The 18,995-nt window shown below is 34.8% G+C and overlaps 1 protein-coding gene across 11 annotated transcripts in view; it reads left to right on the top strand.

Annotated features, from left to right (window-relative positions):
• The window catches only part of CNOT4 (CCR4-NOT transcription complex subunit 4), a 123,209-nt gene that overhangs the window by 87,020 nt on the left and 17,194 nt on the right, over positions 1-18,995 (top strand). For 8 of the 11 annotated variants that reach the window (XM_084896579.1, XM_084896585.1, XM_084896583.1 and 5 more), the window contains exons 8-10: positions 138-195; positions 1,449-1,698; positions 3,774-4,271. In XM_084896579.1, coding sequence (XP_084752705.1) covers positions 138-195; positions 1,449-1,698; positions 3,774-4,271 — 806 coding nt within the window. Of the gene's footprint in view, positions 1-137; positions 196-1,448; positions 1,699-3,773; positions 4,272-8,940; positions 11,000-18,995 lie in introns of those variants that run through there. The other 3 variants (XM_084896589.1, XM_084896580.1, XM_084896588.1) reach the window with 2 other exon arrangements.

Below are 18,995 nucleotides of genomic sequence, written 5' to 3' on the forward strand. Positions count from 1 at the left end.
TACATCATAATGCTTCAGTAAGTATTACTGGACGGTAAGATGCCAATTTTTCTGAGCTTTTAAAAAGTCTGTTTTTTTATGGTGGAAGAATGATTTTACTCTCATTTGATTTGATTTGATTTGTTTTCTTTTTACAGCCCCATTGACAAACCTTCAGATTCTCTCAGTATAGGGAATGGTGATAATTCCCAGCAGGTAAGATTTTGATGTTGTATCCCCTAAAACAGGGCATTTTGTGTAAATGAATTTCTAGTGAGAAATACATTAAATTTTAAGCAATTTAAAAACACTTTTAGTGGACAGCCTTGCTAAATGTATTATAATTAGTCTTCTTTTTTTCTCTACAGAATCTATAGAGCATAATTTAACCCTTTCATATGTGTTCAGAATTATCATTACGTGTTAGGTGTCTTTTCTTTTTTTAAAATTTTTTTAATTGCTTTCAGAAAAGAAGGGAGAGGGAGAGAGAGATAGAAACATCAATGATGAGAGTGAATCATTGATCGGCTGCCTCCTGCACACCCCACACTAGGGATCGAACCCACAAACCGGGCATGTGCCCTGACCAGGAATCAAACTGTGACCTCCAGTTTCATAGGTCGATGCTCAACCGCTAAGCCACATCAGCTGGGCACTGGTTAAGTTTCTGTACACTTTTCTTACATTGGTAGAAATAAAATGTAGTTCTAATCTCTTCCATAGTGTTTGTGAGAAATGTAGAGATCTGAAATACACTGTTTTTCCAAAATTTTTGTCTACAAATTCCATAAAAGAATTTTAAAATCTGTATGTTTCCTGTGTATTTTAGGTTAAAATTTAAGATTTGTTTAATAAAAGTTTTAAAAAGTATAAAGGAAATAACTGACATTTTGATTTGATCAAAGCAACTTATATAAGTATAGATTTTGATAAAAATTATAAAACAAACAATAAAATTATATTGGAAATTCATCTTTTATTGAGATAAGGACATTTTTAATGATGTATTTGGGAATAACTTGATTAGATCTTCTTTCCATCTTTGTTCAAAACAAGTGCATTGGGAATCACCTAGTTTGCAAAAGAATTCAGTCATTAGTGTCAGTCACTTGCTCAACACCAACCTGAATATTTCTAATATGTTTTGGTTTGATTCCCAGAAAGTTTTTACTGTTGGGCAAAATATTATAGTTAGGTCCCAGAGAGTGAGAAATATTCTTTTCTGTGTAAAGTGACAGAAGTTAGGTTGTAAAACAAGAGGAGACTGGTTTAGTCTTTTCAGGAGGGTCAGTTTTAGAGAAGACTATTTATATAAGTTGATGGATTATTTTGTGCTCCCATAAAAGAAGTTAAGTACCCCAATTTGAAGATGGCTATTTTAATACCTTTTGTTCAAGTCATTTTAATTGTGGCTTATTAAAATGTATAAACTTATATTGATTATTCTTTTCTTTTCCTATTTCATTTAGATACCTAACAGTGATACACCATCACCGCCACCTGGTTTATCAAAATCTAACCCTGTCATCCCCATCAGTTCATCCAATCACAGTGCACGCTCTCCTTTTGAAGGGGCAGTAACTGAGTCACAGTCGTTATTCTCAGATAACTTTCGCCATCCCAACCCTATTCCAAGTGGGCTTCCTCCTTTCCCCAGTTCCCCACAGACATCTAGTGACTGGCCTACAGCACCAGAGCCACAGAGCCTCTTCACATCAGGTATATAACAGCACCGCTGCATGTTCATAATTACAGCAGGCTACAATGAGACCCTGATTTGATGGGTTCTTATTCTTTTTCTCTCCATTTTCTTTTTCATAAAAATATAAACATTTAAAAATATAAACTGCATGGAATTGGATGATTAGGTAAGTTGTTTTATGACCTGAAACTTAGTTCAATGATAACAGACAGATTTCTCCAGAAATCAAAGGTTAGATAATCTTTTTCCAATTATTAAACAGGTATTCTTCTAGAAAGTATTAAGGGCTTACATTTTATTTTATTTTAATTATTTTCTTTTATTTTTTGTTAATCCTCACCCAAGAATATTTTTCCATTGAGAGAGAGAAACATTGATGTGAGAGAGACACTTTGATTGGTTGCCTCCTACGTGCACCCCAACCAGGGCGGGTATCAAACCTGCAACTGAGGTATGTGCCCATGACTGGAATTGATCCCCAGACCCTTGAGTCCACCAGCTGACTCTCTGTCCACTGAAACAGATGAGCTAGGGCATGGCTTAAATTTAAACCAGATTTGTGTTTGTTTAGTTAAATTTAAGATTTCCCCTCAGCTGACAAAAGACGTGTTGATTTATATTAAAATTTATATATTTTTTGAAAAATTAGAATTTATATTTTGGCATTTTGAGCCATTTCATTTTTATTTATTATAAGTTCTTTTATTAATGTGAATAGCATCTATTCTCAATGGAAGAAATTATACTTCTACTTTAATAAAAAAATTTTAATGTAAATTTTACTAATAAATTTTATTATATTTGTTATTTATTTCATTTAAATGACTTGTTTTTTGTTGTTGTGTGTGTTTTTGAAAATATATTTTTATTGTTTTCAGAGAGAGGAAGGGAGAGGGAGAGAGTGATAGAAACATCAGTGATGAGAGAGAATCTTCAATTGGCCATTTCCTGCATACCCCCCTACTGGGGACCGAGCCCAACTGCAACCCAGTTCATGGGTCGATGCTCAACCACTGAGCAACACCAGCGAAGTTGGGTTTTTGATTATGAATATCTAAGAATATAATTTCGGTTTCAAGTACTTTTTCTTTCACTAACATAATCAGTCTATATCATTCAGAGGTTTTTGTTATTGTTTTATATTGGTTAGTCCTCATCTGAGGGTTTTTTTTTCCAATTGATTTTAAAATATATATATATTTTATTGATTTTTGTACAGAGAAGAAGGGAGAGGGATGGAGAGTTAGAAACATCGATGAGAGAGAGTCATCAATCAGCTGCCTCTTGCACACCCCCTACTGGGGATATGCCTGCAACCAAGGTACATGCCCTTGACAGAAATCGAACCCGGGACCTTTCAGACCCCAAGCTGACGCTCTATCCATTGAGCCAAACCGGTTTCGGCCAAATTGATTTTTTTTTTTTAAGAGAGAGTGGAAGGGAGCAGGAGAGACACAGGGAAACAACTGTGAGAGATACATTGATTGGTTGCCTTCTGCACGTACCACTATCAGAGCCAGAAATCGAACCTGCAACCCAGGTGCCCTTGACCAGAATCGAACCTACAACCTCTCAGTCTGCAGGCCAACACTCTAAACTGGCTAGGGCAATTCTTCATTTTTTATGTTAGTAACTTAAGAATGAAATTATTGTCCAGTCAGTGTGGGTCAGTGGTTGAGCATTGAGCTATGAATCAGGAGGTTACAGTTCTATTCTTGGTCAGGACACGTGCCCGGGTTGTAGGCTCAATCTCATTGTGAGTATGCAGGAGGCAGCTGATCAGTGATTGTTTCTCATTCTTAATGTTTCTATCTCTCTCTCTTCCTCTCTGAAATCAATAATATACATATTGTGTGTGTGTATATATATATATATATATATATATATATATACACACACACACATTATGAAATTAGAAGTATATGAGGACTTTTGTAATTTTACAAAATCTTAATGTGCTAGGAAATCATACCTTATGTATATTTGCCTTTACCTTGTAATATGATGTTTAACTTTCACTAGTATGGATACTTATTAGGTGTGAAAATGGGATATGGTATTTTAAAGTCATCACTCATTTTGTCTCCAACAGAAACAATCCCAGTATCGTCCTCTACAGACTGGCAAGCAGCATTTGGCTTTGGTTCTTCTAAACAACCAGAGGATGACTTGGGTTTTGATCCCTTTGATGTCACTCGAAAAGCCTTAGCAGACCTGATTGAAAAGGAACTATCAGTCCAAGACCAGCCTTCCCTTTCACCCACATCTCTTCAGAACTCCTCATCACACACTACAACCGCCAAAGGTCCAGGCTCTGGATTCCTACATCCTGCTGCACCTACAAATGCCAACTCTCTCAATAGTACCTTTTCAGTCTTGCCACAGAGGTTCCCTCAATTTCAGCAGCACCGAGCAGTTTATAATTCATTCAATTTTCCAGGCCAAGCTGCCCGCTATCCTTGGATGGCCTTTCCACGCAATAGCATCATGCACTTGAACCACACAGCAAACCCCACCTCAAATAGTAATTTCTTGGACTTGAATCTCCCGCCACAGCACAACACAGGTCTGGGAGGGATCCCTATAGCAGGTAGGTTCATTTATAGTTCTTGAGAATTTGTGAATAACTCATGCCTTCGGGTTATTGGGTGGGTGGGTAGGGAGGGAACTTTTGAATAATAGGGTACTTATTTAGTCTTGGAAATTTCTTTGGAAAAAAATTAAAGTCCTTGTAATCTAAAATTTTTTTAATTGGGTGGATGCCTTGTAATATTGAGCTTTATAAGGATGGTGGAGTATTATACCTAGTTACTTCTTGGAATAATTTCACTTAATAAGGTAGTTACCAATTTTTCATATGCCATAAAAATACAAAAAGAAAAAAAAATGGCCTCTGAAATTATGGTGCCAACACTGTGGTCAAAATTCTGATTATACATTCTAAAAGTAAACTGGTTCAAAAAATTTTTTAAAGATGGTAATAAGTGAGAGCATGAAGGATAAAGCCACTCCTCTAATTACTTTTGGCAGTTATTTATTTTGACTGATATACACATACACATCAAAACTGTGCTTAATGTTAATAAAGTATTTAATACTTGAGAACTCTGATTTTTAATATTTCACAGACATCTATATGCATAAGTATATTTTCTGTAAAAAAGGATTGTTCAAGGAGAGATATTTTTCCTTTTGACATATCATTTTTATTTGTTGGGGGTGGTGGTATTAAGTTTCTATAAGTGATGCCAGAATAATTCTGGTATGTACTGTTACCTTGAAGGTTTCAGAATTTTTGGGTTTTAGGTCCAAAATTAGATCAAGTAACTTCATATTTAAAGGAATCATTCTTATTAATAGTTTTTTAAAGTTTAATTTGGGCTTTAGAAGTGACTAGTAAAAAGAGTGTTCTTCTTCTGATTCTCTCAAGTAGAATAGAATAGTCCCTCACTTAAATGTAATTCATGAAATTTATTTTTATCATTTGTCATAGCCTTTAAGATATGGCATGGCATAGTGTTATTGTCATAATGTGCTGTTACCAGCAAGGTGTTCATTGTCTTGGTTTTAGCAAGATTGATAGATGAATTTACAGAGATCCATCAAAATTCTTTAGCTCTAATCTCTTTATGACCAGCAATATTTCATTTTTAAGACAAATAGGGGGATTGAGAGTATTGTTTGTAGTTGATATAGTGAATATAACAGTTGATACAGTAAAGTTATTTTGCATAATCTTGATAGCACTTACTATAGCAGTTTGCATATCAGTGGAACTCATGATACTTGTTAATCTGATATGATAGTAGGTGACTCTGAGTGACTTTTTTAATCCTCTTCTATATGATATTCACAGAAACGCTAAATTTTCAGTTTTTGGTACTCATTTTATTATTTCTTTCAAGACAGCATATTAGAGTGTAATTTTGTTTTGATCATTTAGAAATGTGGGATTTCAATTACTACTAGTGTATCTTATAGCTGATTATTACATTAAAATTAAAGTTACATTTACCTAAGTAGTCTAAACATTTAAAAATAAAATATTAAAGCAATTACAGTGAATAGTTGGGCTCCTATTTGCCCAACAATGAAGGAGGCCATGTGGGTAATACAAAAGAAATATAAAATATGGATATTGTTTCCAGGTACTTTATAGTATAGTTGAAGAGATAAGATGATTATGTATAAAAGTGGTAATTATATGATACTGGACTCCCAGAGACATTAATGGAGCTTATATTGTTGGGGAGGTTTCATTGAAGAAGTAGAAATTGATCTATGCTATGGAATCTTGGATTTGGGTTAGCAGGAGGGAAAGAAAGAACTTTTATGTTAATGGGAATGTCTGAATAAAGGTCCAGAGGCAGGAATTTATTGCTATGTCATGATTTGAAGCAGTCGAACTGCCTTCTATAACAGGAGGTGTTTCATGTATTGTAGAGGCAACAGATAAGAAGATGGGAGCTTGGTCAGCAAGGCAAACAGCATGACTTGATCTGACAGGAAGGAGGATGGGTGCCTTTGCAGAACTTTAGTTCTTAGCTATTTTCATTGTGTACTTTTATTTGACTTACTACATGACCATTATCTGTTCTTCCAATTTTATTATTATCATGTCCATTAGCATAAAAAGAACAGTTTTAATCAAAATGTTTTAAGCCGGTAGGTGTTCTAGAAATGCCCCAGTGGTAATGAGTAATCACTGACTTGTGAGTATAGTTATCCTCATGTTAGTCAAATGAAAAAAAAATCTTGTGGGAGGTGGAGAGAATTTGTTATTTCAGATTTTGGCTATGCATACTTGTTTGGTATTTAAGTAGTGTCTTATTAAGTTTATTAATAGATTATTTTTAAGGCTTTGATGACTAGAGAAATTTTAGTTTAATGTGCCAAAATATTTTAAATTGTTACCAAGAGTTATACAGAATCCTCTTACGGCCTACACATATTTGGCAAATACCTCAGAGAGCTGAATGTGCTAAGGGACAACAGAATAGTTGTATAATTGTAGTTGGATGATTTAGTAATAATTAGAAATGATAGAAAGTAAAAACATCTTAACTGTGTCTAATTTGAAGCAATTTAATAACTAGGCAATATCTGCCTCTCACATTCTTAGTTGTAACTCAGTTGTACTTGAGTTGAACTAGTGAAATAGGTTCAACTTTGTATCGTGTGATGAATAAATATCATGGTATTTTACATAGGGTAGTTTTTCTTTCGTGCTTGATAATGGAGGGTACATACTGTTTCAGTGAGACTAGCCACTTTAAGATATACTTAGAAAATATTCTATGCTGAAAAGGGCCTGCATATTTATTCTTTAGGTATGTGGAGCAAAATAGAGTCCTCTGACCTTCAGGAACAAATAAATACTCAGAGGTATCAGTCACCTACATATCATATTGATATCATATCTATATCTATTATGTATTTGTATTTAAATTTTTTGTTTTGTTTCAGTTAATTATTAAAAATTGATATATCTGAAATCTATCATTGGAAGGACAGTTGCTAGAGGTTTGACAGAAATGTGGCTTTCATTTCCTTTGCCTAATTGAAAACATTTTTGTGTTTAAAATTAGTTATTTCCTTAATTAGAAGAAAAGATGTTAGCATATCTTGCCAGCACATTTGCTTAAGTTTAGAAGGAATTTTGAAATAAATATTCTTGGGGGGAACTTTCATTAAGTGAAAGTTATAGTAAGTCCATTCAGATATTTTCTATTATTGGGGCCATGTGCTTTTGTTTTTTAAAAAAATGACTTTTCTGGTCCTAAAAAGTGACTTATCTTATCCAATTCCTCATTTTAGGAATGGCAAAACTGTGTTCCAGAAAGGTTAAATAACTTGTTAAAAGTCACACATTCTTCTAGTAAGAGAATTAGGATAAGAACTCAAATTCAATAACTGAAATGTTTTCCACTACAACACTGATGCTTTCCTTCATAAATGAAGATCACTGGCATGTACTTTAACTGGCTTTCTTCCTGTAATAATTGATTTTTGCTCTCACACGCTTCAGGTCCCTTTTTATCAACAGTATCTATTCATGAGACAATTGGCCCACCTCAGAAATGTGTCCTATTGTTGCAAAACAGAGGGAAGTTTATTGACCTGATGAAAATTAATCTTTTGTTTATTGCTCATTAGCACCATATTCTCACAAAGAACTCTAGTATAAAATTCCCCTTGCACATCCTCCATGCTATATACTTAGGGTTTTTAGAGTCCTTTCAACTTACTGAAAAAAACTGAAATAACCTATTCTAGAGACTTGGAAGTCCTTTTTTTCTCATTGTCAGTGAAGCTATCTTTCCAAATGTAATTTTTCAGGAATGTTTTTCAAGGAACTCTACCAAGATGTTTTTATTCCATAATGCTAAAAATTATTTGGAAAAATCAAATAATAGTGAGTCTAAGTCTGTAAGCATTGTGTCAAGATATACTTAGAGTTGGATTTTTTTTTGTTTTTGTTTTTATTCATTAAATTTTACTTATGAGAGGGCATTTTTCTTTAAATTTTCTTTGTTAACAGTGACTTGATTGAATTTTGAGTCATGTGTGAAACAAGTCACTTGTAGCCAAATAATTATCAATTTTAATTAGGAGAACAGATCTCCTTTCATGTATAGTTCTTGGACCTAGAAGTAGTCATCTCGCTTTCAGTCAATTGGATCATTGTATTGTTGTTGGCATTTTACTATTTTCTAATTACTTCAAAAGTACACATTAAATTTTCAGGTGCTAAATGGTAATTTGCTGAATTAACATTTATATCTTTTTATTTCTCTTTTCTAAGCATAATTTCTGCTTTTGAAGATTAATTTATCATTTTTCCCTTTAAAAATTACATTTTTCACTCCTGTGAATTTGGTTTTAACTTTTTCATAAAATATTTACTTTTAGCAGTTTCTAAATTATATTTATAAGGGGTCCAATTGGCTTGGCAAAGAATGGCTTTCCTGGTCTCTCTTTTTTTTTTTTCCTTTTTGTATATTTATAATCCTAAATCTATTATATTTGTTGTCCTATCTGACATAGTATTAAATTTAAGGGTGTGTTTAGAGTGTAATACTTTCTAGGTATTTGATACATTTATATTTTGAAATTCATGTCTTATTTCACACCCGGATTCCAATCGTTAAGCATGTATTTTATATATGTATCAGTATTCCAAATATTGAAATCATTTTTAAAGGGACTGTTAACAAATCTAGTCACCCGTAACTAGACCATGACTGACTTTTCCACAGGGGAAGAAGAGGTGAAGGTTTCGACCATGCCACTGTCAGCCTCTTCCCATTCATTACAACAAGGACAGCAGCCTACAAGTCTCCACACTACTGTGGCCTGACAACAGAACTGAGAGGAGAGGGTTAGACTCGGGGGTGCTTGCATGGGCAGCCGGATGTTTGCATGATTTCTTTCTGAGTTTGCATTCAATGTATACACCCAAAGGAGCCAATATAGACGTTCCTCATGCCTTCAGCTGGTGTGTTACCTCATAGTTGCTGAAGTATGTCTTCATTAGGCCTTTAACACAATTTATTAGTATAATAATTTTGGCATTATTTCTCATGAGTGATATGATTTTTAGCTCAAAAATAAACTTGTAGTACTAATTAAGATCCCACATGAGATTAGCTAGAATTGTTCTTATTTTGGCTCTCTCACTGAAAATATGCAAAGATAATGGTAGTTTCTTGTTTTTTTGATTTGTGAAAAAATGGTAATATCCTAGTATACTCATGAAAATTTTAAAAGTTAAGAAGATAATGTCTATTGCATTCTTTGAATACTTAAGAATACATATAAAACAAAATTGGTGGTGTCATTTAATGCTCAGAAGGATGTTGTCAGCAATTGTTTTTAGTTGTACGGATTTATGTCCTATGTTATGCATTACATGTTTAGAAACTGTTTTTGTTCTCTCTCATTTGCACATTTGCACTTCCTTTTTGAATGGTTGTTAATTATTTATAGATGGTTAAAAATAATCAATATAGACTAAATGCAATATAATCTCTTTTCTAATGCACTGCCTAGTGTACCAGGAAGTGCCTCAGAAACAGAATTGCAACTTACAGTTGATTTTTATCAGAAACTTGAATATGGGTAGACATTGCATGTGAGAAGCAACCATAGCAGTATAACTTTTTCTTTGAACAAACGGTACTTCTGTGGGATATCTGTTTGGGAATTTCATTGTTTAAAATAACTGAAATGTGATAATAAAACTATATTACAAGTACTTGACCAGAATGGGACTAAGGTGGAAGAGAAAGAGATTGGGGATCCTCTAAAATTAGGCCACGTAAGTTGTCATAGATCATTTTAGTTAATCACGGAGTAGTGGAATACTTTATTAGGACATAATGTGAAGTGATATTTTTGGATAATACCCAATTTCTTGAAGTAGTTTTAAAATTGATAGTGAAAGAAAATAAGTTGAATTTGGTTGTAAGCAGTGGACAAAAGCTGATTCAGAAATCATGTTCTAAATTAAACCATGTTCTAAATTGGCAAGAAGGGGAAAGTCAGAGCACCCCTTGAAGTTTTCAGAAAAACAATTGTGACTTAAAAGATTTGCCTTCATTTGTTAAAAATATTAAAAGGGTAATGTGAATGCCAAAAAAGGAAGCATAAACATTTATAATAATAATAAAATACCTTATGAGGAGACACTTAATATGTTGGAGGTGGAATTTTGAAGGTTACCTCTTTACCTCTTTATATAAAGTCTGGTTACTTTTCATTAGTTTTATATAAGTTAAATGGCTTTGTACTGAGAGTGGGGTAAACTAAAATCTATTCTTAGGTATCCTTTGATTGGGTTGACTGAGGTTGTAAAGCAGCTACTTACCTTAGCCATTTAATTTATTTTTGTGAAATTCTTCATAAATGACAACCTCTAATTTTTTTTAAAGTGATTTTTAGGATAGAATTAGAAGAAATTTAGAAAATACAAATGAAATATTGTAGACTTATGAGAAGCCTTTCATCATGGGTTAATTATGGCTTCATTTTTGCTGTAAGAAGCAAAGACATCTACTTAATGTCTCTTGTGGTGCTAAGGCTCTGGGCTTTGTTAACAGACTTGAGCTCCCTGAAATGAGGCTTAGCAGAGCATAGCTTTCTCCAGCCTTCAAGGCAAGCCTTTCATCTCCTCGATCAGCTCCTCTTTACTTCGCTGTGTTGAGAGGTAGCCCTGTTAAACAAGGCTTCTTTCCTGTGGTAACTTTGTCTCTCCTTTCTCATTCCTAGCCAGTGCCAAAGAGCTGTCAGGTAGTTTGCCCAGACTCGCTAAGAACCCAGAACTGCCTCCTCCTCTGCTACCCCGCCCCACTTCCGCAGACATCTTATGTCAGGACAGTGCTTCTGAAGCAGTTAGGCTTCAATTTATATATTTTCACATAGAAAGCTAAAGATTATCCTTTAACTATCTTTGTAATTCTGAGGTCTTAGAAGCCGAAGAATAACAAGCCTCACTGTTTTTGCTTACTTAATATTTTATATAGTATGATTTTTAAGTAAAGTGAAGTCTTATAATCACAGTCATGATTACGTATACTAAAGCATAGAAGAAAGTATACAACACATAGAAGGAAGCATCACTTCACATAGCAAGTAAATTGATGAAACCAAATGATGGTCAAGAATGAGAAATTCTAAAAATCTTCAGATTATTTTTGATAAATTCCTGCATCATTAATTTATCATCATAGGGGACATTTTGTATGTTCTTACCTACTTAACCTTTAAAAGGTGACTAGTCAATTCCTTAGATTGGGAATTGTACCTGGAGTCCAGAACTCTTTAGTCAAACTTACAAAGTTATGAGTTTGTATGTACATGTGTCCATTTTTTTCTGGGTAGAAGACCCATAGTTACTAGTTTTGTAAAGGGTTTGGTGACACCTCCAAGAAAAAAAATTAGAAACTTCTATCTTTTTTTTTTTTTTTATCCTCACCTTAGGATATTTTTTCATTGATTTTTAGAGAGAATGGAAGAGAGAGGGAAAGACAGAGAGAAATATCAATATCAATGTGAGTGAAACATTGATTGGTTGCCTCCTGCACAAGGCCTGGGCCAGGGAGGAGCCTGCAACCGAGGTCCATGCTGGTGAGTGGAATCGAACCCAGGATGCTTCAATTCGCAGGCCAATGCTCTATCCACTGAACCAAATCAGCTAGGGCAGGAACTTCTATCTTGAAATGTTTTCAGTGCCACTGTAGGAAAGAGACATCTAGATTGATTTTAGTCATATGATGCATGTCAAATGCCTCTTTATTTTCTTAACGATTCCATTAGAGAATGTTTTCTGATTAATAATTCTTTTCATTCTGCTTTTGCACTTTATTTTTCTAGGTGTGCTTTTGTATACTCTCCCCGTATTTCAACAACACATTAATTATTTGAGTGCTTATTCTTTGTTAGTGACCTGAACTAAATCTTGACGGATGCAAGATTATGTAAAGTACAGACCCTATTGTCAAGGATAACAATCTAGTAACAGTTTTATTTCAAATTATTCTTATGAGGTCAGCTCTTGATATTTTTAGCCACAAGGACAGCCATAGCAGTTCAGACTCATTTCATTATCGCTCTGACAGTGACAACAGAGGGTATTGAATACTGATCCTTGAATATTTTAAACATATAATTTGCCAGGAGTGAAAAAAATCTTAACAGGGGAGGCATATATTTGTTATTTTAATTTAAGTATTTCTCATATGCGTATATTGCTCACGTCTTTTACTTTTTACTTGGTATCCTTCAACTTAAGTAGAGCTCTATAAATGCATTCTTTTAAAGAAAACAACTTTAACACATTGTGTCTGAACACATTTTTACTGACATGGTTCCTATTTGTATAATATTCCAAGCACCTTCAAGCTGCCAGAGCTCTCTTCTGCTGTGACACTGGTTTATAGGGAGCTATTCCTACTTACTCCCACAGAGACATTGTCTCAAAAGCCACCAGAAAGGAAAGAATTGCAGGTGCATTGAAATCTTCCAAAATGAAGACCACCATGTTACTTATGTGTACATGAAAACGGGGGACATTTTTTCCTATGTTGAGCTATTAAGTTTGGATTTTTTTGTTTGTTTATTTGATTATGAAGTTTCCCCAAATCTGCTTAATTGACTCTAAGAGATAGATGCCATATAATTGAAAACAGTATTTTAAAAATATTACCTTAAAGAGAGGTGATAACCCCAAACATGACATTTATGCCTTTTTCTACAAAATATGACCAAAGTCAGTTATCTGGTGTCAAGCTAGTCCTTCTGCTCTTTGTGCTGTGTCTCTCATCTCAGCCCTTTGATCTGAATGAGTCCCTACTGTGTTGTCTCCTTATGCTGAATATATGGCAGTAATATATGCAGGTATCACACATTAAAATGTTTAGTGAGCCAAAACCGGTTTGGCTCAGTGGATAGAGCCTCGGCCTGTGAACTGAAAGGTCCCAGGTTCGATTCCAGTCAAGGGCATGTACCTTGGTTGCGGCACATCCCCAGTAAGGGGTGTGCAGGAGGCAGCTGATGGATGTTTCTCTCTCATCAATGTTTCTGACTCTTTATCTCTCTCTCTTCCTCTCTGTGAAAAATCAATAAAATATATTTAAAAAAAATAAATAAAATAAAATGTTTAGTGAACTAATCAGACACTATGCTGATACAAAAATAAAAGTAGGAGTTAGAAGTTATGAGCTTGTTCAAGGACAGGCTTTGTAAATCTGGGCTCTAATTTTGAAGGATAGCTGAAATTTAGTTGATGAAGGAGGGGAAATACAGTAAAGGGAATAGATTGAACAAAGAATTTGAGATAGCCATTAGCGTGGTCTGTAGGGTTTGGAAGGGAAGGACAGTGAGGAGGAGATGGACTGGTGTGAGGTATACAGGTCATAGAGAAAGGTGAGGCAAGCATGCATAAACCTAGAACGCTAGGAAGAGTTTAGTCTTAATGTGATTGTGGCCAATGGTAGAGAAGGGTAGTTTCTTTGGTAAAGATGTAACTTGATTGTAGCATTTTAAGATTGATTTGGTAATATCTTTGCTTGAAATTAAGACCAGTTAGCAGTTCATTGCTGGCTAATATAGCCTGGACTATAACAGTAATAGAAAGTGAGAAGAAATTATGAGTTAGAAGTCAGAAAGAACCTAAGAAAAAACATTTTGGTTTGGTTTGGTCTCTAATGAACTTTAGAAGTGTAACTTTAATAAAAAGGTTCAGATAAAAACCAGATCTCTAGGATTTATGAGGAAATGTCAAGGATATAGATGCAACAGTCATTGAGTACTTAACACATTTGACAACAAGGGGGAAGAGACAAACAAGATGCTAATTAGATGTGTGGTAGATCTTAGAAGTTGTTGCTTGAAGATAAGTGAGATACCTAAGCATTTAAAGGCAGACCATATAGAACCAATTGAGAGGAAGAGATAGACAGTGCTGAAGAGGAGATTAGCTGATTCAATGAGGTGCAGATTTCTATAGGTACTTTGGAGGAAGTAAGCCTCTAAGATGAGGTGAAGTTGTGGGTTTAGCTTTATTGAGGTGTGATATATCTTCCTCTATTATTTGTAAGAACAATCAGAAAATTTAGGAAAGAGAATAGAATGTAAGATTAGAGAAAATAGGAATAGTAAAGGGACTCATATCAGTAATTATTGAATGCATGTTGTGTGAGAATGGGGGCAAAAGAGTGAAGTTGGGATCCTTTAAAGAATGATTAAATTAATCTGTGAGAATAAGCCTAGATGGGCCTTGGAAATAAATAAAGAATTGCTGAGTAAAGATAAAGACCAAATTTAAAAATTTGAGTCTAAATATGTATGATTTTGTATTTCTTCTGCTTTAGCACAAAGATTCAGGAGAGGACAATGCATATATTAAGAGTTTGGTGTGAAGGTGAAGTCCATTTTTGAAATACTAATCTTGTCAAGAAGATTGCACTAAGGCAAGAAAGAAAAGTGATGTCAATATGTTGAAGAGAGTTTAGTGATTTTAGGTTTCATAGGGAAAAGAGCAGGTATAGTCCTGTTAAGAGGATGTCAGATTAGGAGATTGTGATTAGTGAGATATCCACTCTGCCGAATGATAAATGAGAACAAAGAAAGGATGGCAGATATATTAACTTTAGGGCTAGAGTTTGGAAAGAAGTCTAGCTTTCAGAACCCCCATGATCTTTACCTGCTTTATCTCCGATCCTTTCTTAAGAGTAGGAAGTTAGACTATATGAAAGAATTGTTGAAAGTATGGTATTGCCTGGGGAATCCTGGGTCAGGTTTCCTGTAAGTTGATCATGCAAAGCAAAACTTTGCACAGTGGAATAAATAATCCTTTCTCAAAGTACAGTAGGAGGATGTGGGAGCAGAGTGAAGGGGGAGGCTGGGGAAAAGCCAGAGATGAGATTGGACAGGTGGAGGTAAGCCCAGTGAGTGTGAGGGATTGGTAGGCAGACAAGTTACATATGATGTGAAGCAGCGGTCGCCAACCTTTCTAGGATGGTCCATGGACCACTGGTTGGCAACTGCTGATGTGAAGGACTGAGACCGAGGAAGTAGGTATGGCACATTAGTTTGGTAGTTAGCCCATATTTTAGGTATGAACTGGTTTCTGCCAGGCTCACATACGAACTGGAAAAAAAACAAGCTTTCCTTCTACATTAGGGAAAGTATCTCTTCTTAGTTGGATTAGGTCATTCTGCTTCATTTATATAACAAGTTGGAATTAAAAGTAGTAGATTGGTGAAGAGTAGAGAAGAGAGAAAATAAGAAATTTCTCATAACTGATTATAAAAACATTGTAATAGGTTTCCCAAAAAGAGAATGTGCCCTGTGAGTAGATGCATACCTGCAAGTTGTTAATCTACTTTTGATCCTTATATTTTGTATTCTTAGATGTACCTTTAGGAAAAACTGCTGCAGTTGTAGTGGAATATGGATGGAGATAAAGAGATATAAAACACATTTTTCCTCCTTTCTTAATAGCAAATATGCCTAATTTGGAAGCACCCTTAATTTTCTGATACTAAAAAATTTAAACTATTTAAACTCCCTGGACTTATTTCATATTTGTCAACTGAGATATCAGTTATGACATTTCAAAATGGTAATGCTTCAAAGAATTGAAGCATTGTTCAAGAATACTATGTTTGTGAAACCATGCTGTTAGAGCAAGAAGCCTCCTTACTGCTCTATGATTTGCTGCCAACAGTATTATATTGTTGGGCATGCTAACCTACAGCTTCTTTAATCAGGAGCTTTCCCTAAAGAACTACTCTTGAGAATTCAGGATTCATTAAGGAGAATGAAACTTTGTTCCAAAGAGTTTTAGAGTTTTCTCCCTCGAGTTATACGGAAATCTGGTTTATAATTATTAGGTTCCTAGAAGTGAGGGCAAGCCAGTGAAGAAATGTAAGATACATTAAGGTGTAATATTTGCCTTTCAGCCTTCTGGATAAAACATCCGAGTACTCAAATTGTGGATCAAGCAACTTTTATACCCCACTCTCTCCTCAAAAGGAAGTGTGTCAGGCAGGGGAAGCGGGGAGGCCAAGAGACCTTAAGATACTTCCATTCCTGAGTGGGTAAATAGTTTGAAAAGCCATTTCAATAATTTTGAAATGACAATAATCGTCTTTCTGTCTTCATGACATTTGATTAGTGTTATGTAAGAAAAGGTTTGCTTAGCAAAGTTAAAGTGTAAGCCTAGCGTTGTATGAGTATGTGGTTGAGTCCGGGTTATATGTAGTAATTTTCGATTAAATCCTCCACTTGGTGGATGTAGCAGAGGAAAAAGTGTCAGGCCATCTTTGTGGCTTTTCGTGTATTTATTTCTGCTGTATTCTGATTAAATTATAATCAAGATAATGCTATATTTATATTCTGTCTTTAAGTAATTTTTGAAAGAAATAAAGACCCTATTTAAATGCAATAAGGTTATAATACTGGTGTCACCTTACCCCTGGTCATGCTTTTTCTGAATAAATATTTTCATAGCTTTTTCTCATCAAATTTCACTCTCACTACTAAGAATAATCATATCACACTCTTTGGGAAACGCAAAGGAAAGATTAATAAGGAAAAAAAATTGTGTTTAGAATCATGAAATTGCATAGTGTATAACATAATTTTCAATAATCCTCCTTTGAAAGACCAAGTAATTATAATAAACAAGGCTCAGAAGGATTGTAACTTGCTCGTAATCACATTCCAATAACAATGTAAAGTTCTTTTGGCCTTAACCATCTGAATTTGCTTTCATATGTGTAACTCAAGGAGAAAAAATACTTCCAACAGAACATATCCCTTCTCTAAACTTTGTTGTGTCTTACAGTTGGATTATTATAGTAGTTCTTGTAGGTCAAGGGCTTTCAACTGTGAGTATCAGTGCAAATAGTGAATTGTAGGCTTTCAAAGTGTCCATCTGTTGGCAACTAGATATTATCACAGATCCTGTAAGTTGTCAAAACAGCCTTGTGTGAAATGAGGCCCAGTGATTTTGGAGTGACTTTAGTGGGTGGCAAATGTAACCTTGCAGTACTCTTAATGTAGACTTAAAATAATTAGCAATGTCAGAACTAAAAGAGAAAAACGGGTGGAATTAAATTTACCCAGTACTTTTCTACAGTGCCAAAGAGTGTTTAAATACTAAAATTCATGACCATAGCTTGGTGACATCTCTAATAATAAAAAAGCTTATATTGCCAAGACCGGTTTGGCTCAATGGATAGAGCGTCGGCTTGGGGACTGAAGGGTCCCAGGTTTGATTCCGGTCAAGGGCATGTACCTTGGTTGCGGGCATATCCCCAGTAGGGGGTGTGCAAGAGGCAGCTGATCGATGACTCTCTCTCATCGATGTTTCTAACTCTCTCTCTCCCTTCCTCTCTGTACAAAATCAATAAAATATATTAAAAAAAAAAAAAAAAAGCTTATATTAATGGCACCAGGACGTGCTGTACCCACACTAAAGGTGTGATTTCAGATTCATCTTTGAAGAGCTTCTTTATGCTACACCATGTAAAATGATAGCATATTTGCTGATTTTCTTTAATCAAGAAAGTCATTTTCAGCATAATGAAACAAAGGGAAAGCTCCACAAGGATTTTAAAAATACTATCATCACCATGTCCAAGAAGAAATGCAAGAAAGCCGACTGCCATCAACTTTTATAGCCTAGTGCTGTTACCTAATATGGCGAGATCTTATCCCAAGGACTGGACTAGTATTTATGCTCTGTCAACCGTCTTGCATACTGAAGTTATGTGTCGACGAGCAGAACTTAGTGACCTGGAACATTAATGGGATGCTTTTAAACATTTTCATTTATACATGTTGACATTTGCAAGAAGACTGACACCCTGAAGCTGTTTATTTTCTTTATTACATCTACAAATTGAGTATCCAACTACAGGTAAAGGAGGTCCTGGGTTATGAATTCAACTAAGTAGGAAGGTTTCTTACTGGCTTTAAGCTGAGTGTTGGGCTACATATTTTGTTCCACTTGTGTTTTTATTAGATGATAATGGGTTACTGTTATATGCTCTATCGCCTCACCTCCCATTTAGGCTAAGATTTGGTACCAAGTATGTTTCTTTTTACACCTAAACTGTTAACATTCACATAGATAAAATAGTTAAATTTCAAATAATAAATGCTTGTTTTTGAAAGTTAAATCACGAAACAGTCTCAAAACTAACAGCTATCTCTTGGTTTGGGTAAATAGTACAGTGAAAAAGAATTCTTAAAGATACATGGTTGGTCTGTTAAGTTGGAAATGTTCCTCACCATAGTCTTCCCTAGTCCCAGATAGGTATAAACATACCTTGCTTGAATTTTAGTGTAGTTAATGTTGCTAGGTGTAAACTCCCAAGACTTCACCTGTATTTTAAATGGTAAGTGACTAGAATTAAGCCTGTTACCAAAATAAGCAAAGACCTTATACAGTCTCTAAATAAATACGCACAACCATGCAGCCTTTGTTTTATAACATGCTTTTAGGTTTTGATTCTTGACCACCCTGAGTCTTATTCTGTGTGCTCACCTCTCTATCCAGTTTTATTTTTCCCCTTTGAACAAAGAAGAAATAGTTTCTTTCTCTACGTAACTTACCACAATTAGAAGGAGTGGTCTTGACTAGATATTTTTCATAGATTTTTTTTAAATCCTCACCTGAGGCTATCTATGTTTATTGAATTTTTAGAGAGAGAGAGGAAGAGAGAAAAAGAAACATCAATTAGTTGCCTCCTGTATGCTCTCCAACCAGAGATCAAACCCACAACCCTTTGTGCCCTGACTA

This window comes from Pipistrellus hanaki (assembly GCF_964339955.1).
Source record: "Pipistrellus hanaki genome assembly, chromosome: 10".
Classification (NCBI taxonomy): domain Eukaryota; kingdom Metazoa; phylum Chordata; class Mammalia; order Chiroptera; family Vespertilionidae; genus Pipistrellus; species Pipistrellus hanaki.